General features: G+C 41.8%; 1 protein-coding gene and 1 long non-coding RNA gene across 2 annotated transcripts in view; both read right to left on the bottom strand.

Annotated features, from left to right (window-relative positions):
- The window catches only part of LOC123744641 (uncharacterized), a 68317-nt gene that overhangs the window by 28513 nt on the left and 14190 nt on the right, over positions 1–25614 (bottom strand). The gene's annotated exons all lie outside the window — the stretch shown is intronic.
- On the bottom strand, positions 20127–21900 carry LOC106611736 (transcription factor Sox-3). Its single transcript, XM_014212260.3, has one exon. The coding sequence runs from the start codon at positions 21679–21681 to the stop codon at positions 20779–20781; it is 903 nt and encodes a 300-aa protein (XP_014067735.2). The 5' UTR covers positions 21682–21900; the 3' UTR covers positions 20127–20778.

The following is a 25614-nucleotide window of genomic DNA, read 5'->3' as shown; positions in this document are numbered from 1 at the left end:
CGTGCTGCGTTAGTACTGCTCACGTGCTGTGTTAGTTCTCCTCACGTGCTACGTTAGTTTTCTTAACCTGCTATGTAAACAAGAACCTTGGGCGGTTCTTCCCTGGGCAGTTCTTCCCTGGAGTTTCCCTGAACGCGGGTCGCAGTCAGACCTTATTGTGTCTGCTTGCTCCATAGCTCTACTGTAAGGACGTTGGACAGAGGGAGTGAGCTGGGATGCCAAGAAGCAGGGTCTCAGAAAAACTCATAATGGAACTGACTGGAATGGTTTTGCGTAACAGACTGTGATGAAGCCTACGATAAGCCATAGAGGTTTCTGTGTTAGTGGTTTAATAGTAAACTCATCATGTAGACCCAGCAGTCATAGCAAACAACTGTGTCCCACCACTGCTTATTTAGGCATCAAAGACAAGAAAAAAGTGAGTATTTGTGTGTGAGTATGTGTGTGTTTTAAAGGGATTTATGAATTACAGTGCCTTCGTAAAGTATTCAGACCCCTGGACTTTTTCCCACAATTTGTTAGGTTACAGCCTTATTCTAACATTTTTTAAATAGTTTTTTCTCCCATCAATCTACACACAATAAACCGTTATGACAAAGCAAAAACAGTTTTGACATTTTTGCTAATTTATAAAAATAATCTAATGGAAATATCACATTTACATAAGTATTCAGACCTTTATTTCCAGAGTGACGCAGCAGCCTAAGGTACTGCATTGCAGTGCTAGAGGGGTCACTACAGACCCTGGTTCGATTCCAGGCTGTATCACAACCGGCCTTGATTGGGAGTCCCATAGGTCGGCGCACAATTGGCCCAGCATCATCTGGGTTAGGGTTTAGCCGTGGTAGGCCGTCATTGTAAATAATAATTTGTTCTTAACTGACTTGCCTAGTAAAAAAAAGGTTAAAAAAGTAATATATAAAAATAAATGACTCAGTACTTTGTTGAAGCATCTTTGGCAGCAATTAAAGCAATTACAATTACAGCAATTACAGTTTTCTTGGGTATGAAAAACAAGCTTGACACACCGGTATTTGGTGAGTTTCTCCCATTCTTCTCAACAGATCCTCTCAAGCTCTGTCAGTTTGGATGGGGAGTGTTGCTGTACAGCTTTTATCAGGTCTCTCCCGATATGTTCAATTGGGTTCAAGTCTGGGCTCTGTCTGGGCCACTCAAGGGCATTCAGAGACTTGTCCATAAGCCACTCCTGCGTTGTTTTGGCTATGTGCTTTGGGTCATTCAAATTTAAAATCAAATTTATTTTTATATAGCCCTTCGTACATCAGCTGATATTCTCAAAGTGCTGTACAGAAACCCAGCCTAAAACCCCAAACAGCAAGCAAAGCATGTGAAAGAAGCACGGTGGCTAGGAAAAACTCCCTAGGAAAAACTCCCTAGAAAGGCCAAAAACCTAGGAAGAAACCTAGAGAGGAACCAGGCTATGAGGGGTGGCCAGTCCTCTTCTGGCTGTGCAGGGTGGATATTATAACAGAACATGGTCAAAATGTTAAAATGTTAAAATGTTCATAAATGACCAGCATGGTCAAATAATAATAATCATAGTAGTTGTCGAGGGTGCAACAAGCACGTCCGGTGAACAGGTCAGGGTTCCATAGCCGCAGGCAGAACAGTTGAAACTGGAGCAGCAGCACGGCCAGGTGGACTGGGGACAGCAAGGAGTCATCATACCAGGTAGTCCTGAGGCATGGTCCTAGGGCTCAGGTCCTCCGAGAGAAAGACAGAAAGAGAGAAAGAGAGAATTAGAGAGAGCATATTTAAATACACACAGGACACCGGATAAGACAAGAGAAATACTCCAGATGTAACAGACTGACCCTAGCCCCCCGACACATAAACTACTGCAGCATAAATACTGGAGGCTGAGACAGGAGGGATCAGAAGACACTGTGGCCCCATCCGATGATACCCCCGGACAGGGCCAAACAGGCAGGATATAACCCCACCCACTTTGCCAAAGCACAGCCCCCACACCACTAGAGGGATGTCTCCAACCACCAACTTACCGTCCTAAGACAAGGCCGAGTATAGCCCACAACGATCTCCGCCATGGCACAACCCAAGGGGGGGGGGGGCGCCAACCCAGACAGGAAGACCACGTCAGTGACTCAACCCACTCAAGTGACGCACCGCTCCCATGGACGGCATGGAAGAACACCAGTAGGCCAGTGACTCAGCCTCTGTAAAAGGGTTAGAGGCAGAGAATCCCAGTGGAAAGAGGGGAACCGGCAAGGCAGAGACAGCAAGGGCGGTTCGTTGCTCCAGCCTTTCCGTTCACCTTCACACTCCTGGGCCAGACTATACTTAATCATAGGACCTACTGAAGAGATAAGTCTTCAGTAAAGACTTAAAGGTTGAGACTGAGTCTGCGTCTCTCACATTGGTAGGCAGACCATTCCATAAAAATGGAGCTCTATAGGAGAAAGCCCTACCTCCAGCCGTTTGCTTAGAAATTCTAGGGACAATTAGGAGGCCTGCGTCTTGTGACCGTAGCGTACGTGTAGGTATGTACGGCAGGACCAAATCGGAAAGATAGGTAGGAGCAAGCCCATGTAATGCTTTGTAGGTTAGCAGTAAAACCTTGAAATCAGCCCTTGCCTTAACAGGAAGCCAGTGTAGGGAGGCTAACACTGGAGTAATATGATCAAATTTTTTGGTTCTAGTCAGGATTCTAGCAGCCGTATTTAGCACTAACTGAAGTTTATTTAGTGCTTTATCCGGGTAGCCGGAAAGTAGAGCATTGCAGTAGTCCAGCCTAGAAGTAACAAAAGCATGGATTAATTTTTCTGCGTCATTTTTGGACAGAAAATTTCTGATTTTTGCAATGTTACGTAGATGGAAAAAAGCTGTCCTTGAAACAGTCTTGATATGTTCTTCAAAAGAGAGATCAGGGTCCAGAGTAACGCCGAGGTCCTTCACAGTTTTATTTGAGACGACTGTACAACCATCCAGATTAATTGTCAGATTCAACAGAAGATCTCTTTGTTTCTTGGGACCTAGAACAAGCATCTCTGTTTTGTCCGAGTTTAAAAGTAGAAAGTTTGCAGCCATCCACTTCTTTATGTCTGAAACACAGGCTTCTAGCGAGGGCAATTTTGGGGCTTCACCATGTTTCATTGAAATGTACAGCTGTGTGTCGTCTGCATAGCAGTGAAATTTAACATTATGTTTTCGAATGACATCCCCAAGAGGTAAAATATATAGTGAAAACAATAGTGGTCCTAAAACGGAACCTTGAGGAACACCGAAATTTACAATTGATTTGTCAGAGGACAAACCATTCACAGAGACAAACTGATATCTTTCCGACAGATAAGATCTAAACCAGGCCAGAACTTGTCCATGTAGACCAATTTGGGTTTCCAATCTCTCCAAAAGAATGTGGTGATCGATGGTATCAAAAGCGGCACTAAGATCTAGGAGCACGAGGACAGATGCAGAGCCTCGGTCTGACGTCATTAAAAGGTCATTTACCACCTTCACAAGTGCAGTCTCAGTGCTATGATGGGGTCTAAAACCAGACTGAAGCGTTTCGTATACATTGTTTGTCTTCAGGAAGGCAGTCAGTTGCTGTGCAACAGCTTTTTCTAAAATTTTGGAGAGGAATGGAAGATTCGATATAGGCCGATAGTTTTTTATAATTTCTGGATCAAGATTCGGCTTTTTCAAGAGAGGCTTTATTACTGCCACTTTTAGTGAGCTTGGTACACATCCGGTGGATAGAGAGCCGTTTATTATGTTCAACATAGGAGGGCCAAGCACAGGAAGCAGCTCTTTCAGTAGTTTAGTTGGAATAGGGTCCAGTATGCAGCTTGAGGGTTTGGAGGCCATGATTATTTTCATCATTGCGTCAAGAGATATAGTACTAAAACACTTTAGTATCTCCCTTGATCCTAGGTCCTGGCAGAGTTGTGCAGACTCAGGACAATGGAGCTTTGGAGGAATACCCAGATTTAAAGAGGAGTCTGTAATTTGCTTTCTAATGATCATGATCTTTTCCTCAAAGAAGTTCATAAATTTATTACTGCTGAAGTGAAAGCCATCCTCCATTTGCGAAGGCTGCTTTTTAGTCATTCTCCTGTTGGAATGTGAACCTTCGCCCCAGTCTGAGGTACTGAGAGCTCTGGAGCAGGTTTTCATCAAGGATCTCTTTACTTTGCTCCGTTCATCTTTCCCTCGATCCTGACTACTCTCCCAGTCCCTGCTCCTGAAAAACATCCCCACAGCATGATGCTGCCACCACTATGCTTCACCGTGGGGATGGTGCCAGGTTTCCTCCAGACATGACGCTTGGCATTCAGGGCAAAGAGTAATCTTGGTTTCATCAGAGTCTTTAGGTGCCTTTTGGCAAACTCCAAGCAGGCTGTCATGTGCCATTTACTGAGGAGTGGCTTCTGTCTGGCCACTTTACCATGAAGGCCTGATTGGTGGAGTGCTGCAGAGATGCTTGTCCTTCTGGAAGGTTCTCCCATCACCACAGAGGAACTCTGGAGCTCTGTCAGAGTGACCATCACCTCCCTGACCAAGGCCCTTCTCCCCCGATTGCTCAGTTTGGCCGGGCGGCCAGCTCTAGGAAGAGTGTTGGTCGTACCAAACTCCTTCAATTTAAGGATGATGGAGGCCACTGTGTTCTTGGGCGACCTTCAATGCTGCAAAAATGTTTTGGTACCCTTCCCCCGATCTGTGCCTCGACACAATCCTGTCTCGGAGCTCTAAAGACAATTCCTTCAACCTCATGGCTTGGTTTTTGATCTTACACTGCTCAAAAAAATAAAGGGAACACTTAAACAACACAATGTAACTCCAAGTCAATCACACTTCTGTGAAATCAAACTGTCCACTTAGGAAGCAACACTGATTGACAATACATTTCACATGCTGTTGTGCAAATGGAATAGACAACAGGTGGAAATTATAGGCAATTAGCAAGACACCCCCAATAAAGGAGTGGTTCTGCAGGTGGTGACCACTTCTCAGTTCCTATGCTTCCTGGCTGATGTTTTGGTCACTTTTGAATGCTGGCGGTGCTTTCACTCTAGTGGTAGCATGAGACGGAGTCTACAACCCACACAAGTGGCTCAGGTAGTGCAGCTCATCCAGGATGGCACATCAATGCGAGCTGTGGCAAGAAGGTTTGCTGTGTCTGTCAGCGTAGTGTCCAGAGCATGGAAGCGCTACCAGGAGACAGGTCAGTACATCAGGAGACGTGGAGGAGGCCGTAGGAGGGCAACAACCCAGCAGTAGGACCGCTACCTCCGCCTTTGTGCAAGGAGGAGCAGGAGGAGCACTGCCAGAGCCCTGCAAAATGACCTCCAGCAGGCCACAAATGTGCATATGTCTGCTCAAACGGTCAGAAACAGACTCCATGAGGGTGGTATGAGGGCCCGACGTCCACAGGCGGGGGTGGTGCTGACAGCCCAACCCTGTGCAGGACGTTTGGCATTTGCCAGAGAACACCAAGATTGGCAAATTCGCCACTGGCGCCCTGTGCTCTTCACAGATGAAAGCAGGTTCACACTGAGCACGTGACAGACGTGACAGAGTCTGGAGACGCCGTGGAGAATGTTCTGCTGCCTGCGACATCCTCCAGCATGACCGGTTTGGCGGTGGGTCAGTCATGGTGTGGGGTGGCATTTCTTTGGGGGGCCGCACAGCCCTCCATGTGCTCGCCAGAGGTAGCCTGACTGCCATTAGGTACCGAGATGAGATCCTCAGACCCCTTGTGAGACCATATGCTGGTGCGGTTGGCCCTGGGTTCCTCCTAATGCAAGACAATGCTAGACCTCATGTGGCTGGAGTGTGTCAGCAGTTCCTGCAAGAGGAAGGCATTGATGCTATGGACTGGCCCGCCCGTTCCCCAGACCTGAATCCAATTGAGCACATCTGGGACATCATGTCTCGCTCCATCCACCAACGCCACGTTGCACCACAGACTGTCCAGGAGTTGGCGGATGCTTTAGTCCAGGTCTGGGAGGAGATCCCTCAGGAGACCAACCGCCACCTCATCAGGAGCATGCCCAGGCGTTGTAGGGAGGTCATGCAGGCACGTGGAGGCCACACACACTACTGAGCCTCATTTTGACTTGTTTTAAGGACATTACATCAAAGTTGGATCAGCCTGTAGTGTGGTTTTCCACTTTAATTTTGAGTGTGACTCCAAATCCAGACCTCCATGGGTTGATAAATTGGATTTCCATTGATTATTTTTGTGTGATTTTGTTGTCAGCACATTCAACTATGTAAAGAAAAAAGTATTTAATAAGATTATTTCTTTCAGTCAGATCTAGGATGTGTTATTTTAGTGTTCCCTTTATTTTTTTGAGCAGTGTATATGCACTGTCAACTGTGGGACCTTATAGACAGGTGTGTGCCTTTCCAAATCATGTCCAATCAATTGCATTTACCACAGTTGGACTCCAATCAAGTTGTAGAATCATCTCAAGGATGATCAATGGAAACAGGATGCACCTGAGCTCAATTACGAGTCTCATAGCAAAGGGTCTAAATACTTATGTTAATAAGGTATCTTTATTTTTAATACATTTGCAAAAAAATATAAAAACCTGTTTGCACTTTGTCATTATGCGGTATTGTGTGTAGATTGCTGAGGATTTTGACTTATTTAATCAATTTTAGATTAAGGCTGTAATATAAAATGTGGAAAAAGTCGAGGGGTCCAAATACTTTGCGAAGGCACTGTACATCCAAATAGAGAGAAGGAATTGAGTCTCTCTCTCTTTCTTCCTAATAGCAGCAAAAACTTAGCAGAAACCTGAAGGAAACCTTTAGGAAACGGTTTCAAATTCAAGAGTTTTATTCTGTTTGTTAAGTCACATTCAAAACAAGGATATGACTAATGCAAGTACAATATTAAGAGCTGCATTCAGAAAACAATGATTCAATTATTTAATCTTATAATTTTCTGCTTTTTAATATTCTGACAAAACATGCCTCATAAAATAATTGTCTGGAAATGAATGATTTCTAAAAAACTTATGAATCTAGTTACTATAGGCCTACTTTGTCAATTAAAGGTGTATTGGCCTATGAATTCCCAAATAAATTGGAATTCTTTCTTGTTCATTAATTTAGTCAAAGTATAGACTAAGCCTATATGATATGCCAAGTCCTGCAGTCTCTAGTTTTATCTTATCTTGATTATAGTCCAGTCAAATGGTCAAGTGCTGCAAATAAGGAGCTAGTAGAACTGCAGCTGGCCCAGAACAGAGCAGCATGTTTTGCTCTTCATTGTAATCAGAGGGATAATATCAATACTGTTAAAAACTAAAAACTACGTTTTAGGTGAGAATAGGCATTGGTCTGAAGCCGAAAGGACATTCACGATCACCAGAATGCATATTCTACATTGCTCTACCAAGGTTTTCCAGCACACAGCTTTGACCTACTGCAGTAGCTATGTTGGTATTGTACTTGAAACCATATGTACGCACGTTGCTTTGGATTCAAACCTTCTCAAAACAGCCTAATTCATACTCTTAGAGGAGGTGCTTCCACAATAATGGGATTTGTACCACATACAAGGTAAAGTATTAGATTATTCCCACACCACACCAAGACATTATCCCATTCCACTACATTTTTACGTTTTTTTTTAATTAAATGAAAGCAAGCTTTGCTTTTATACTTACAAGACCATCAGGCTTAATTGAGCGGTTTTGTCTTGTAATAATGTGGTACATGCATGTATTCCCTAATCCTTTATTTGAACAAAATAGGTCATAAAAAAAGCTCCATAATACAAATCTTTATTGGTCAGTAGGTGTCCAACATAACAGTAGCTCAGATAGAGCCTGTCTGCATTCCTGATTTCTGTAACTGTTATAGCTTGCCTGTGTAATATTGACTGAGAAGCCCTTGTTTCAAACATGGTCCTGTTTTATCAAATTGCTGTGCTGATCAGTGGGTAGCTCATTGCTTCAGTCAATATAGTAGGTCACTTATAGTTGTAGCTACTTGAATTAATTGTTGCATAAAGATGGTAATGCCACAATAATGCACATTTACAATAGGACTATCTAAAAATACACTGAACAAAAATATAAACGCAGCATGAAACAATTTCAAAGATTTTACTTTGTTACTGTTCATATAAGGACATCAGTTAATTTAAATAAATTAATTAGGCCCTAATCTCTAGATTTCACATGACTGGGAATACAGATATGCATCGGTTGGTTACATATACATAAAAAGAAAGTAGCGGCGGGATCAGAAAACCAGTCAGTATCTGGTGTTACCACCATTTGCCTCATGCAGCGCAACACATCTCCTTCGCATAGAGTTTATCAGGCTGTTGATTGTGGCCTGTGGAATGTTGTCCCACTCCTCTTCAATGGCTGTGTGAAGTTGCTAGATATAGGCGGGAACTGAAACAGGCTGTTGTACACATTGATCCAGAGCATCCCAAACATGCTCAGTGGGTGACATGCCTGGTGAGTATGCAGGCCATGGAAGAACTGGGATATTTTCAGCTTCAAGGAATTGTGTGCAAATCCTTGCGACATTGGGCCATTCATTATCATGCTGAAACATGGTGATGGCAGCTGATGAACGGCACGACAATGAGCCTCAAGATCTCGTCACGGTATCTCTGTGCATTCAAATTTCCATCGATAAAATGCAATTGTGTTCGTTGTTCATAGCTTATGCCTGCCCATGCCATAACCCCACCATGGGGCACTCTGTTCACAACATTGACATCAGCAAATCGCTTGCCCACACGACGCCATATACGCTGTCTAGCACTACACAGCTGATTCAAACAATCAACAAGATTTTATATTTTGAACAAGCTGTGTAGTGTTACGGCAAAAATGTTAATGTGCACAGAGGACAGAGTTTGGGAAACGCTGAATTAGGCTGTTTGAGAAGGTTTGCGTGCGGTGCACCGTCGCGTGCGGTGCAAAATAAATTTAGAAATCTATGTTATTCAAATTATTGTGCCAACGAGCGTCTGCGTTGCCAAGGGCTAAAATAGAAGTGCTGCAGAGATGCTATTTCTGACGCAGATCGCGTAGTAAGTCCTGCCTCTCCCATCTCATTGGTTTATAGAAGCAGGTACCCACATGCCATCTCATTAGTTATACCCACGTGGGGGACTGAAAGACGAACAAGGTCAGTGGCAGTAATGCACCTAATTTATGAAAGTTGCCAATCGCAATATAAAGTCAAGAGAAGAAAATGCCTGGAAGGAAGAGAGATGACTAGAAACGATTCGGTTGACCATTTTATGTGTGGATTAATTGACGGCGTAGAGGACCTTGTGCATTTCAGGTAAAATAACTCAATGTTTATATCCCAGGAAAAATTAGGTAGCAACAGCAAGCTAGCTAAATAGGACAAATTAGCTAGCAAGTGCAAGCAAACTAGCCATTAATGTTTAATGCTTTACGACCTGTCCACAAATTAATATAATTGGTTCAGAGTTTGTTTTGATATTTTAACCTGCATGTCATGATCACGTTTGGTGTGGGGGAGGACAAAATAAATTGATGCTTGATGCCACACGCGCGCAGCCGGTTTGGGTTCCGTGTAAGCAACCTGCCTACACACAGTTTGAAGTACAATACCAACATACCTTGGTAGAGCATGGGTGGAATAGGAATTGTGGTGCTCATGTGAATTTCCTTTATTTTTCAGCTTCAGACCAATGCTTATCTCACATAAAACAGTTTGTTTTTAATTTCCATGGTTTTTACACCGGAAGGTGATTATGCAACATTATAAATAAGCAATAAGGTACGAGGGGGTGTGGTATATGCCCAATGCACGCCTAATGCCTGGATACAGCCCTATTGGCCATATACCACGAAACCCTGAAGTGCCTTATTGCTATTATATACGGATTACCAACTTAATTACATGTATATAGAAGTAAAAATAAATGTTTTATCATACCCTGTGATATACGGTCTGATACACCATGGCTTTCAGCCAATCATCATCATTCAGGGCTCGAACAACCCAGTTTATAATACTTTTTATTGCTATGTTACGCTGTAAAGTAAACAACAACAGACAATGTAGTTCATATTTATTTAATATTAACAGCTGATTTTCCAGAGGGAAGCAAAAAAATAAAAAATAAAAAACTGAAACCCACTTATGCCAATACGGAGAAAACTGTAGAAAATAAATTCCCTGATCTCTCAAGACAATTGAGCAAGCTCCTGGAAAACACAATCAACAAGTACCCACTATTTACATGAAAATGTACCTTCAAGTTCACTGAAGGCCTAGTACTACATTACCCGTAACTCACCTTTGTTTATCACTAAATATAACATTTACAACCAAATGTACACTCATCAGATATAGTCAACTTTGTAAATACAATTCAGGGATGGCCACAATTGCTCTTGACAAGCTACAGGTTTATGCAGGCTTTTTATTCATGGTCTCGATAAACAGCTGACGTCTCGATAAACAGCTGAGTAGTAGAATCAGGTGTGGTAGCACTGGGCTTGAATAAAAAAAGCCTGCATAACTCTGTGGCTCTTCAAGAGCAATTTTGATATCCCCTGCTACAAACACTAAGAAATGGGTAACAAATGCAAAGTAATTAGACAAGTGCAAAACATACAGTACCAGTCAAAGGTTTGGCACACCTACTCATTCAAGGGTTTTAATTTATTTTTATTATTTTCTACATTGTAGAATAATAGTGAAGACATCAAAACTATGAAATAACACATATGGAATCATGTAGTGACCAAAAAAAAGTGTTAAACAAATCCAAATATATGCTATATTTGAGATTCTTCAAAATAGCCACCCTTTGCCTTGATGACAGCTTTGCACACATGGCATTCTCTCAACCAGCTTCATGAGGTAGTCACATGGAATGCATTTCAGTTAACAGGTGTGCCTTGTTAAAAGTTTATCCACAAATTATCTTTCCTTAATGCGTTTGAGCCAATCAATCAGTTGTGACAAGGAAGGGGTGGTATACAGAAGATAGCCCTATTTGGTAAAAGACCAAGTTCATATCATGGCAAGAACAGCTCAAATAAGCAAAGAGAAACGACAGTCCATCATTACTTTAAAGACAAAGGTCAGGCAATACAGAACATTAAGAACTTTGAAAGTTTCTTTAAGTCAAGTCGCAAAAACCATCAAGCGCTATAATGAAACTGGCTCTCATGAGGACCACCACAGGAATGGAAGACCCAGAGTTACCTCTACTGCAGAGGATAAGCTCCTTCAAGTTACCAGGCTCAGAAATTGCAGCCCAAATAAATGCATCACAGAGTTCAAGTAAGACACATCAACACCAACTCTTCAGAGGAGACTGCGTGAATCAGGCCTTCATGGTCGAATTGCTGCAAAGAAACCACTACTAAAGGACATCAATAAGATTATGACTTACTTGGGCCAAGAAACACGAGCAATGGACATTAGACCGGTGGAAATCTGTCCTTTGGTCTGATGAGTCCAAATTTGAGATTTTTGGTTCCAATCATCGTGACTTTGTGAGACGCACAGTATGTGAACGGATGATATCTGCATGTGTGGTTCCCACCGTGAAGCATTGTGGTAGTGTGATGGTGCTTTGCTGGTGTCACGGTTAGTGATTTATTTAGAATTCAAGGCACACTTAACCAGCATGGCTACCACAGCATTCTGCAGCAATACACCATCCCATCTGGTTTGCGCTTAGTGGGACTATCATTTGTTTTTCAACAGGACAATGACCCAACACACCTCCAGGCTGTGTAAGAGCCATTTGACCAAGAAGGAGAGTGATGGAGTGCTGCATCAGATGACCTGGCCTCCACAATTACCCGATCTCAACCCAATTGAGATGTTTGGGATGAATTGGACCGCAGAGTGAAAGAAAAGCAGCCAACAAGTGCTCAGCATATGTGGGAATTCCTTCAAGACTGTTGGAAAAGCATTCCAGGTGAAGCTGGTTGAGAGAATGCCAAGAGTGTGCAAAGCTGTCATCAAGGCAAAGGGTGGCTACTTTCAAGAGTCTCAAATATAAAACACATTTTGATTTGTTTAACAACGTTTTGGTTGCGACATGATTCCATGTGTTATTTCATAGTTTTGATGTCTTCACTATTATACAATGCATTAAATAGTAAAGAGAAAGACCCTTGAATGAGTAGGTGTGTCCAAACTTTTGACTGGTACTGTACATATTTACAAATCTGAAATTGGATAGGTGCTCAAAACTTCAGCTACAAATGTCCTAAGTAATGCTGTACACAACTGTTCAACTCCAGTAAAAGAGCACACGTTATAAATGGCAGTATAAATATGAAAACATGTGGGAGAACATTAAGTATTGATAAGCAGCTTAAACTTCTTGAATTCAACCATTGGGTTCAAATATACATTTAGATTTGTTTACTGTCATCGATAATAACTACAATCAGTAAGGCGTAGCTTTCAGACTCCTCGAGAGTCTGAAAGCTGGTCTCTTCTCCGGTCTAGCAAGACACAGACAATTGTATATGCCACCATATTCACTGCCTCTCCACTAACCCAAAGGCTCTTTTAAGAGCCACCTAATAAATGAAAATGTGTGTGTCGGTAGGCGGCTGTCAAAACTATAAACTCAAATTGTCAAAATATATCCTCTGGGAGGAAAACCCACAATCTTAAAATGTACAGGACGTACCGCTAGCCATTAGACTACGAACCCCGTTCTTAAAACACTGATTTGACAGACCATTTATATGAACAGTCTTGGAGCGTTCGTTCAAAAACTATTTTGTTTGTTCTTTTCTCTTGCTTGGTCAAAACACCATGGTAAAACAGACTCATTTATCATGTAGCTCGCCAAGTTAGCAAGCATGTAATAATTTTTGACTGCGCACAGCATGGCACACAATTTAAGCAAGCAGAGGGGGTTCGATTAATCTGTCCTTGGGTACACTGGCCCATCACATCATCGGGGAGGGAAGGCAGATAAAGTGTTTTTATCAAAAGCAATCACTTTTGCATGTCAAAATACAGAATACTACTCATTACTACATCTGCTTCAAGTCAAATCAAGCTTTATACAGCACATTTCAGACATGAAAAAACAAATAAAAGCTGAAATATTTACTACACAAGATAAAACAAAATGACAAACTGATCAAAAGCACCCTAAGGAAAAGCAAAGCTAAATATGTGTTTTAATATTATTTTTAAATATGTTCACAATTTTGCCCCCCAGAGGACCTGAGGGACCTACTGGCTACATAAATAAAGGTTAAATATAAATAAGTTAACTAGGCAAGTCCGTTAAGAACAAATTCTTATTACAATGACGGCCTACCCTGGCCAAACGCTAATGACGCTGGGCCAGTTGTGCTCCGCCCTATGGGACTCCCAATCATGGCCGGTTGTGATACAGCCTGGAATCAAACCAGAGGCTGTAGTGCCACCACTAGCACTGAGATGCAGTGCCTTAGACTGCTGCGCCACTCGGGAGGCCACAGAACTTAAAAGCATGTCTGAAATGTATTGGGGTGTACAATCGTGGATTAATTGTACAATAAATTATAAAAACTCACAGGCAGCCAGTGCAGAGACCTAAAAACCGATGTAATGTGTGTTCTCCATCTGGTCTTGGTCAGTACCCGTGCTTAATTACGTCACTTTTGCTGAGCCGACTTCGCCTTCGGACAGAGTGGGCACCTGGCTCAAGCTCAGGTGGCAGGCCCAGTTCCAAATCGATGAATCAAACCCCCTACATGATTTTGATGTTGTTTTACCTGGGTGCACCATGTGCAGGACCCACACCGCCTGACTACTTTTTACGTGTTGATGGCAACTTCAGATTTTCTGGGAACACACTGAAAAGTAACATGACACTTAGTCAGCACAAATGTGGATTATAGTGACAAGGCAGGAGAGGGAGCGTACGCCGGTTGGAGCTGGAATGTATTCTACGTGTTTGAAACAGCTATGCTGCACACTAGCAGCACAAAACTGAACTGAGGCTCATGTTCACATGTGCGTTTGGGGTTCAACTATTTTTGGCCGGGGGGGCTTTACTTGGCCCGTCGTGCTCTAGTGATTCCTTGTGGCGGGCCAGGAGCCTGCAGGCTGACCTCGGTCGTCAGTTGAACGGTGTTTCCTCCAAAACATTGGTGCAGCTGGCTTCCGGGTTAAGCGGGCGGGTGTTAAGGAGTGTGGTTAGGCAGGTCATGTTTCTGGGGGCGCATGACTCGACCTTCACCTCCCAAGCCTGTTAGGGAGTTAGAGACAAGAGCGAAATTGGGGCTACATTTTTATTCTAGGCCCTACAAACTTATTCAGTCCGAAAAGGTGGCAAGTCTAATTGTCACTTTATGTACTCCGTTGTCTAGTTCTTATACGATGCCTAGATATTGAGCTGGCACAACCAGCTATTGAGTGTAAGGGGGCAATTACTTTTTCACACAGGGGCATTGGGTGTTACATAACTTGTTTATGAAAAAAGTATGTAATGGTTGTTTTATTGGTTCACTCAGCTTCCCTTTTTCTGATGTGAAGTTTTGGTTGAAGATCTGATACCGTTCCTGTAAAAAAAATATGCAAAAGTAGAGAAAATTAGAAAAGGGGAAAATACTTTTTCATAGCGCTGTAGCTATATGCCCCAGGGGCAACAGTTTTGATTCATTTATAATTGATCGCTCTCATGTGCTCATTTTTGTCCATTAAGAACAAACAATGTGCTACCTTTTTGCAGCATTTCTGACAATGCTAACATCTTTTCAGACTAATTTCAGAGTTCTAACGCCCGGTGGTCATTTGCTCTGCAACACGGCTGCTTGCACCATGCTACCAGTCATTAGATGTGTATGCGAACAAACCTAGGCTGCTGTATATAGCTACAGTGGGGAGAACAAGTATTTCATACACTGCTGATTTTGCAGGTTTTCCTACTTACAAAGCATGTAGAGGTCTGTAATTTTTATCATAGGTACACTTCAACTGTGAAAGACGGAATCTAAAACAAAAATCCAGAAAATCACATTGTATGATTTTTAAGTGAATAATTTGCATTTTATTGCATGACATAAGTATTTGATACATCAGAAAAGCAGAGTTTAATATTTGGTACAGAAACCTTTGTTTGCAATTACAGAGATCATTCGTTTCCTGTAGTTCTTGACCAGGTTTACACACACTGCAGCAGGGATTTTGGCCCACTCCTCCATACAGACCTTCTCCAGGTTTCGGGGCTGTCGCTGGGCAATACGATCTTTCAGCTCCCTCCAAAGATTTTCTATTGGGTTCAGGTCTGGAGACTGGCTAGGCCACTCCAGGACCTTGACATGCTTCTTACGGAGCCACTCCTTAGTTGCCCTGGCTGTGTGTTTCGGGTCGTTGTCATGCTGGAAGACCCAGCCACGACCCATCTTCAATGCTCTTACTGAGGGAAGGAGGTTGTTGGCCAAGATCTCGCGATGCATGGCCCCATCAATCCTCCCCTCAATACGGTGCAGTCGTCCTGTCCCCTTTGCAGAAAAGCATCCGCAAAGAATGATGTTTCCACCTCCATGCTTCACGGTCGGGATGGTGTTCTTGGGGTTGTACTCATCCTTCTTCTTCCTCCAAACAAGGCGAGTGGAGTTTAGACCAAAAAGCTCTATTTTTGTCTCATCAGACCACATGACCTTCTCCCATTCCTGCTCTGGATCATCCAGATGGTCATTGGCAAACTTCAGACGGGCCTGGACATGAGCTGGCTTGAGCAGGGGGACCTTGCGTGCGCTGCAGGATTTTAATCCATGACGGCGTAGTGTGTTACTAATGGTTTTCTTTGAGACTGTGGTCCCAGCTCTCTTCAGGTCATTGACCAAGTCCTGCCGTGTAGTTCTGGGCTGATCCCTCACCTTCCTCATGATCATTGATGCCCCAGGAGGTGAGATCTTGCATGGAGCCCCAGACCGAGGGTGATTGACCGTCATCTTGAACTTCTTCCATTTTCTAATAATTGCGCCAACAGTTGTTGCCTTCTCACCAAGCTGCTTGCCTATTGTCCTGTAGCCCATCCCAGCCTTGTGCAGGTCTACAATTCTATCCCTGATGTCCTTACACAGCTCTCTGGTCTTGGCCATTGTGGAGAGGTTGGCGTCTGTTTGATTGAGTGTGTAGACAGGTGTCTTTTATACAGGTAACGAGTTCAAACAGGTGCAGTTAATACAGGTAATGAGTGGAGAACAGGAAGGCTTCTTAATGAAAAACTTACAGGTCTGTGAGAGCCGGAATTCTTACTGGTTGGTAGGTGATCAAATACTTATGTCATGCAATAAAATGCAAATGAATTACTTAAAAATCACACAATGTGATTTTCTGGATTTTTGTTTTAGATTCTGTCTCTCACAGTTGAAGTGTACCTATGATAAAAATTACAGACCTCTACATGCTTTGTAAGTAGGAAAACCTGCAAAATCGGCAGTGTATCAAATACTTGTTCTCCCCACTGTATATGGTGGTATTCAATATGAGGTTAATCAATAAATGCAAGCAGTTATTTTGATTAGCTAGGTAGCTAACTAGTTAATGTTACCTAGCTAACATTAGCTTGCACAAAGTCCAGCAGCTAGCCTCTCTAGCTAGCTAACACCAGTCAGCTGAAAGCTAGCTAGATAAAAACAGGCAAATAAAAAAGGTAGCTAGCCAACAAATGTGTTTGTTTTGATTAGCTAGCTAACTAGTTAACGTAATGTTATACCAATCAGATGAGAGCTAATGTTGGCTAAGTAGCTAACCAAACAAGGAACGCTAGATGGCTATATTTTGCCAAGTATGACATTTATTTATAAAGCTCTTTTTATATCAGCAGATGTCCCAAAGTGCGTATACAGAAACCCAGCCTAAAACCCCAAACAGAAAGCAACGCAGATATAGAAGCAAGGTGGCTAGGAAAAACTCCCTAGAAAGGCAGGAACCTAGGAAGAAACCTAGAGAGGAACAAGGCTCAGAGGGGTGGCCAGTCCTTTTCGGGCTGTGCTGTGTGAAGACTTTACAAGTACATGGAAATTAAGGCTAGATAGTTCAAGATGTTCAAACGTTCATAGATGACCAGCAGAGTCATCTAGCTGAGGTTTTTCATAAGGCTAAAGTCATGTGTAAACTGCTCATCTAGACACTTGAGTGTAATCAAAGCACAAACATGAGACCATCCTTGGCTGCTATGATAGTCAGTTAATGTTACCTAGCTAGTTAACGTTAGCCAACTTAAAACTAACGTTAGCTAACGTGTATGGCAAGTTCATGCACCACAATATATCCTACTTTCTTACACGAAACATAGCTAGTTAATGTTAAGTTGACAACCACCAAACTTTGGGAAACTGCCACGCTGTTCACGTTCATTTGCATTGCACAGACCAAGCTACAGTACGACAAGGTAGCCAGATTTTAGACAAAAACCGAGTTAGCGACACTACATTTCCTCAACTAAGAACTATCAAGAGCACAAACCACAGCTGAGAAAAACTGCTTTGTTAAGAAACAGTAAGCTAGTTGTGAACCGAATATACAGACCTGTGAAAAAGTATTTGCCCTCTTTCTCATTCTGAATGTTATCAGATCAACAACCTAATATTAGATAAGGGAACCCGAGTTTATAAATAACACAAATACTTTTTATTAACAATGTTATGCAACACCCAATTCCCCTGTGTGAAAAAGTAATTGCCCCCATTACACAACTGGTTGTGCCACCTTTAGCTGCAACCAAATGCTTCCTGTAGTTGTTGATCCGTCTCTCATATCCCTGTGGAGGAATGTTGGCCCACTCTTGCATGCAGAACTGCTTTAACTCAGTGACATTTGTGAATTTTCAAGCATGCACTGCTCTTTTCAAGTCCTGCCACAACATCTCAATTGTAATTAGTTCTGAACTTTGACTAGGTCATTCCAAAACTTCAAATTTGTTCCTTAACCATTTCCATGTAGACTTGATGTTTTGGATCATTGTCTTGCTGCTTGACAAGCTGGCTGCGCTTCAGCTCACAGACAGATGGCCTGACATTCTCCTGTAGAATTCATGGTTCCTTCTATTAAGGCAAGTCTTCCAGGTACCGAGAAAGGAAAGAATCCCCAAACCATCACACTACCACCATGATGCTTGACCGTTGGTATAAGGTTCTTACTGTGGAATGCAGTGTTTGGTTTTCGCCAGGCATAATAGGACCCATGTTATCCAAAAATAAATGTCTGATGACCATAATTTTATTTAAGTAGGCAAGTCAGTTAAGAACAAATTCTTATTTACAATGACGGCCTAGGTTAACTGCCTAGTTCAGAGGTAGAACGACAGATTTTTACCTTGTCAGCTTGGGGATTCTATCTAGCAACCTTTCGGGTTACTGGCCCAACGCTCTATCCACTAGGACACCTGCCGCCCTAATGCTAACGACCTTGTTAAAAATCTGCTCTATGGTTCTCGGTAACGGACGAATGAGAGGCAGGGAGTGTGTTCATAACCTCCAATCAAATTGATTTGAGAATTTTCATCAATATTGGTGTCATATTGGCAGGGACATATGAATTTAACACTGAGCTTCAACCAAGGGCTATAATAGACACGACTAATGTATGCCAGTCTCTCTTGGCCAAGAGCTTTTTGTTTTTATAAGACACATTGTTGGAATTTCCATTTTGTTTGCAGTCAACTTACACACACACGCTACAAGGGGTCTTTTCACAGTCCACAGGTCCAGAACAAATTCAAGGAAACAAAGTATTATACAGAGCAATGATTGCGTGGAACTCCCATCTCATATAGCGCAAGTGGACAGAACCTGGTTTCAAAAACAAATAAAGTAACACCTCACTGCAAAACGCTTCTCCCCATGTGACCTATTTTTTGTGTGTATGTATAACGGATAGAATCATACACACTGTTTTAATGTATGTAAATTGTAAAGTATTTTTGCTTGTGTAAGACTGGACATCTGGAAGACTAGCTGACGCTATTGACTTCGGCTAATGGGGATCCTAATAAAATAAACCAAATATGCGTCTTCACACTCATTATTCACCCCATTGAACATGTTGGCGATAAACTGTGCACAATAAAGGAGTGGATTTACAGGTAGGCCTCCCTATATTCACTTTGCCATCTGATATGACTATGTATAAAGGATCCAAAGTCAATATTGGAAAGACTTTGCTGAACTCCATCCACACTGAAAAGGAGCGTTATAAACGATTAGATTGAGTCAACGCAGCCTTCATAGTTCACCATAACTTATGGCAGAACCATTCAGAGAACACATTCCATAGAATCAACCATAGACTACAGTAAATATACCCAATCGACAAACATTCCTTTTCGAAATGCTCTATATTGAGTAGCCTAAGTTGTCATGGTTTGGAAAGAAACGAAAGTTATGCTATTGGTTAAAGCAGCCCAATGGGCCTACAAGCAAATCAGTAAGTTAAATTCAGATGAGTAAATTTAACAATTTAGCTTTTCAGAAAAAAATTATATAAAAGTCAGCAATAAAATGAAAATGTCAGACCTACACTTTTTATAGGCCCATTGTCTTTGACATTAACATATAGGTGCTGCCGTATTTCTCCATGTCCCAGCTATGCACAACAAAATTGCATAAGTGAGTAACCAGTCAGATACCCGTGTATTTAGTTAAGCCTAAATAGTCATCGGAAAAAAAATTGTTCACCGCAACCAAAGTTAGGAGAAAAGAAGCCCATATTTCGATACTTGGAAGAGATTATGCTGATCATTAAAGTAAACAGAATTATCCAAAACAATATTGGGCTATGCAACACTTAAGTCTAAATGAACGCATATTTTTATTTACTAAAATTAGTGTTTGCAGTAGGCCTATTTTAGGTGGGCCTATTTTAGGTGGAAGAGGTGATGAAAACTTTAGTTATACAAGACCGTGTTCATCCGTCATGTTTTGAGTTCTCGTTAGTCACACTTCGTTAGACCCATCGCCTAAGATAAATCACTTTGCTTTTCAACGTTACACTCATTTCATTCTGTGAAGCGGCATTTCCTATGGCCTATGATACCTGACAGATTTCACCCATCAAACTCACGTCACATCCCCCATCGATAAGTACTCATCAGGTGGCTCATACCCCACACAATCACCAAAACACACATGACTCAGTAATCTTGTTTCGTACAAATTTATTCATCATTTAAGAATAGAGGATGGTCTTAAAATAAGTAGAAACGTCAGTTTTAAATAAAACCTCCTCTTGGCCCATGATATGGGTTAAGCTGACTAAAAACCACAGAAAAATGTCAAATGGAACATTATAACATTTAAAAAAATTACTATAAATAAAAACTTGCACTTGCGACCCGCAGTCTTACATTTCATTAAAACCTAGGTCATGAAGAAAAAGACTACAAAGATTTGGACACAGCCGACACTGACATTCTACAAATTAATTGTAAACACGTATGAACCAACTCAATCCAGCTTTTCTGAAATACAACGCCTCTTCACGAGGCCAGATGCCTTTTTCAGAGAAAATATGATGGCATTATTAAAATATAGAAGTCCAATTCTTCTACAGAAGTTGATTGCTTATAAATCATGATAAAAGCCTATTTGCAATGCAATTTACTCTGGTGGACTGAACAGTCAGTTTCAGTCCAGGATATGTAGTTTTAAAATGCTTTAAAATGGACAACTCATTGAGATAAAAAATAAAATGTATTATTTTTTTTATTCTTTTTTTAACTACTGAACGGCGATTATTTTAGCAATCAAAATGTTCAAGTATACGAAGTACTTAAGTTTATAGTCATTTGTTTCAAATGTGGGTTAGGGGTAGCGTTCCGTTCACGCCAGTCCCCGCGGTCTGATAGTGCGGATGTACACTGTGTAACCGACTGGTCTGCAGGGACGCGTGATCCGCGCTGTCGCCACCGGGAGGCAGGTACATGCTGATCATATCCCTCAGGTCCCCCAAACACGCTCTCTGGGAGTGAGAAGTAATCGCCGGAGGTGGTGAGCTCGGCTCGGTCTTGCACACGGAGGCCATGGAACCCAAGCCCATGGCACTGGAGGTTTGCTGTGTGTATGCGGGGGACATGCTGTACGTGGATGTTGCGTTCATGTAGGTCTGCGCCGAGGACATCATGGGGTACTGAAGCCCTGCCATCTCATACCGGTGCATCTGCTGAATCTGAGGGCTGTTGATGCTGTGATGCTGAGGGTAGGCCAACTGGTCCTGCATGAGGGAGTACGCACTGTTTGTCCAGCCATTCATGTGAGCATAACTGTCCATCCGCTGTCCCACCGAGACGCCGTTGTTGACAGCATTGGCACCTGGCGCCAGAAGTCCTCCAGGCAAAGAATACTTGTCTTTCTTGAGCAGGGTCTTGGTCTTCCTGCGGGGACGGTATTTGTAATCCGGATGCTCCTTCATGTGCATGGCGCGCAGACGCTTGGCCTCGTCGATGAAGGGTCTCTTCTCCGCGTCGGTCAAAAGTTTCCAGTCTGCACCGAGCCGCTTGCTAATCTCAGAGTTGTGCATTTTAGGGTTCTCTTGTGCCATCTTTCTCCGCTGTCCACGAGACCACACCATGAAAGCATTCATAGGCCGCTTCACCCGGTCCTGGTCGTTGGCACTGTTGTTCTTGTTGCCCGCCGCTGAGCCCGAATTGGACTGCGGGAGTGGGCTCTTGATCTCGGTTTCCATCATGTTATACATTCAAACGGCTTTGAAATGTTCACTCTCAGGTGTGGATAAAGTTGAACAAAATACCGTCAAAGACAAGAGAGATAGAAATAGTACTGACCAGTCTCATGTGAGGAAAAAAAAAAGTTGTCAAAAGACGCTCAGGCAATGTTAGTTTTTCAGGTGCTTCCAATTTCTCAGTGCTCATCAGTTCGCTCTGAAACAGAACTCTGCAAACTTGTCTGCCAACCTCAGCTGTTATTAGTTCCCGGGTCATGTGATTTGGATTGACAGCGAAACAATGCGTTGCTCCCGACCAATCACAGCACGGCTTCGTCTACCGAATTGAGTTGGACAGTGCTCTGTTTGGGGTTGGAGTTGTAGAAGGAAAGGGATAGATTCAACTTGATACATAAAGAACACCTTATAAAACAGTTAAATTAGATTTAAAAACTAGGTGGTTCGAGCCCTGAATGCTGATTGGCTGACAGCCGTGGTATATCATACCGTATACCATGGGTATGACAAAACATTTATTTTATTGTCTAATTATGTTGGTAACCAGTTTATAATAGCAATAAGACACCTCTGGGTTTGTTGCGTCATGCCTAAGAACAGCCCGTAGCCGTGGTATATTGGCCATATACAACACCTCCTCTGGCCTTATTGCTTAATTATAGTTAATCTGAAGTAATTCAAACAAACTATACATGTATATATGTATATTGAGACGTTAAAATGTAAGTTACTTCACATGCAAGAAACATTTTAGAAAATGGCTGAAATCTTAATGAAACAAACTGAATCATAGCCTATTTAGGGTTTTAGGGTTTTAAAATGAAACGAATAAGTTTGATGGAACGGATCACGTCGATAATTCAAGTCAACTTGATCATCAAATATATTATCCTAATAGTTAAATATATAGGTTTGAGTTTGTACGTGCTATAGACATGACTGATCATAAAAAAATAAACCATGCATAAAACTCTAGCAAATCATGTCATTACAGACGTAACTTCATAATTTCTAAACGGTCTTGATAAAGAAAAAGGTGGAAATCAAATAATCCCATTCAAGTGGTGACTGGAGGCGGGGTTCCAATGCCTGTATAGATAGACCTATGAGTGCAAGGCAAATATCGAGGCAGAAAAGTGCTATTATTCTCTCCATTCATTCATGAATACTCGCCCCTCCTTAAATATCAAGATAATAGCTTAGAATTGTAGATTGGCATCTATATATGACTTGAGGTTAGCGTGCTCCTTCATACAGAAGTGTTTTTGTAAACACCATTTCAATTGCAGCCAATGTCAGACAGCAAACAATTTGTTAATATATTGAAAATGTGTGTACTTGTCATTTTCAAATGGGGATTTATCATGAATTGAATTAGAATGTATTTATTAAATTAACATATTGACAAAAAGTCTGATTAATCAAAACAGCATGACACTGAAGATGTTTTAAATTTAAATGTGGGTTATTTAAAATAAACTGCACAGTAAGTGTGCGTAATTGGCACAATATTGGATTAAATGTTTTGTTTACCATGTCCATTGATGTTTGCAAGTGCGGATTCACTTTCTATTTCTCGACTAGTTTTGGTTAATCTCAGTAGCCAATTCTCAAAACAGCCAACATTGGGAATGGTACAGCGGCGAAAGATAAAACCTTGATACATCAACGACCTCTTGTGGAGAGAAGACTGCCTACAGCCTCCCTCTCAATACTTTGTTTTGAAGCAAGGGTTGATTGGTGCTCTGAGAAAGTTAATATATATTTACGCTACTTCGTCGTGAAATTCGACAGCTCTTGTGCGTAAAACGTTTTCACTCTGCAGTGCTAATGGTTATTAATATGGTCACCGCAATACCCGAAACACACGGTTCCTGTTTAGCTGTTGAAACCGAGGTGAGACTTTCTCCCAGCCCTCGGGAAAACTTGACACCTGCTAATGACTACACGTGCTTCGCCCATCAAAAACGTCCCAAATCAATACCTCCGCCACTCAATATTGAGCACCACAGATCTGGGAGCGATTAAGGATTGGAAATATTAACGAAAAGGAATTCTGCACACTAATGACCTCACTATTAAATCTAAAGAAGTTCCAAATGTCTATGTTTTATTTCAGGAACCCATCTAATGTATTGATATCATGGGTAAGCATATTTATGCATGTGAATTGGATTTCAAAATCGAAAGGTGAGATTATTTGATATCAAAACTTTAAATAGACTATTGTCACCTCTTTTCAACAGAATAGCATAGGATTTACAACAAAATAATTATCAAGGCTTGACATTAAATAATATAATCTATAGTCCATGTACCCATAACAATCTGATGTAATAAACAAGCCTACATTTTTTAAAAAGCTTTATTTAACTAGGCAAGTCAGTTAAGAACAAATTCTTATTTTCAATGACGGCCTAGGAACAGTGGGGTTACTGCCTTGTTCAGGGGCAGAACGACATAATTTTACCTTGTCAGCTCCGGGATTCAACCTCGCAACCTTTCGGTTACTAGTCCAACGCTCTAACCACTAGGCTACCTGCCGCCACACCCAAACTTATGATGTTGAAATATAGGGGGATATTACATTTGACTTAAAAGCCAAGTGCAGTCAAAAACGTGATTTCCCCATGTTCTGTATGTATTTCCACACTATGAGGTTGGAATAATACTGTGACATTGTAAAAAAATAATGATAATGCCCTTTTAGTGTAAGAGCTGTTTGCAAAGACCACCTGAAATTTCAGCCTGTTTTGATGGGATGGAGTTTTGGCCTGCTTGGTGACTTCCCTAGGTGGTAGATGAGTTAATAGACCAATAAGAAAGAGAGTTCCAAGCCTCTGTCAATAACAGCTAGTTTTCCCCTCCCCACTCAGGCCACTCCCAGATAGTACTAGCAAAATTACTGAGAAATTGCTGTTTGCTAAGAAGCAATTGTAGTTTATTTTTCACAATTTTCATTAAAAACCATCACAGTGTAAGGTACTTACTTCATTGTTACCCAGAAATGATTTGATATTGAGATACAAACGGCTGCATTGGACCTTTAATAAATCTAACGAATGGAATTCACTTTCAAAACATGTCTGTCAGAGAAAGAGTAGCCTACATTCAATTTAGTTGAATACACAGTATTAATGTAAATCAATACCATAGAAACGCAGTTCAACACTTGCTATCCAGCTCATAGAACAACATATTGATTAACCTAGACGTTAATCAATTGAAAAGCTTTGTTGATTGATCCGCCATCAACAGAGCACAGGACTTGTCGCTAACCTCTAATTAGTGCTTGGGTTAACCCATCTAATTCAGAAAGCAGTTATTTGTTTATCTGGGAAGATTCACAAACTTATCCGCTTGTAATCTTCTTATGGAAATCGACCAGACAGCGGGAAAAGGAAAACTCGATGTTACCCGGGGTTCGGTAATGAGGGCCTCTGTGCACCTCATTTCCTAATTAACGAAAGCGGAGGGCGAGGAGGACCACCAGCAAAGCCTGCCAGTGTTCGGCCTCGCGAGCTCCATGCCCCTCGGGCCCCATGGCCTGCAGCGTCACGGCTTGCAGAAACACACTGTTGAAAGTGTTTGAAGCAAATGTATGAATGTTCAGGTATGCAGAGTAATGTGCAACCAGCATGCAAACAATGCCAGTTGAGTTACCATATCTGATATTCGTTTATTTCTGAACAAGCCCTTCATTTTAATTGGATTAACTAGTCATGCAACACCAAGGGATGCAGCAATTGAGTGACAAATGAAAATACTATATTTTTAATCAAGTCCTATAAAATATAAACCAAGACACACTAAAACCTCTTTCGATAAACTGCATCAGCCCCCTCAGAAGGCCTCTCAGCAACAATTGGCCAAGAGCTCCCATTCACTGACAGGAACAAGCTTGGGTAACCCTTCAAGTCATTTTTCTTTTATAGTCCAATGTATACC

This window comes from Salmo salar, chromosome 09 (genome assembly GCF_965601325.2).
Source record: "Salmo salar chromosome 09, fSalSal1, whole genome shotgun sequence".
NCBI classification, from domain to species: domain Eukaryota; kingdom Metazoa; phylum Chordata; class Actinopteri; order Salmoniformes; family Salmonidae; genus Salmo; species Salmo salar.
Note: the sequence above shows the minus strand (reverse complement) of the source record. Positions and strands in the feature narration are given on the sequence as shown.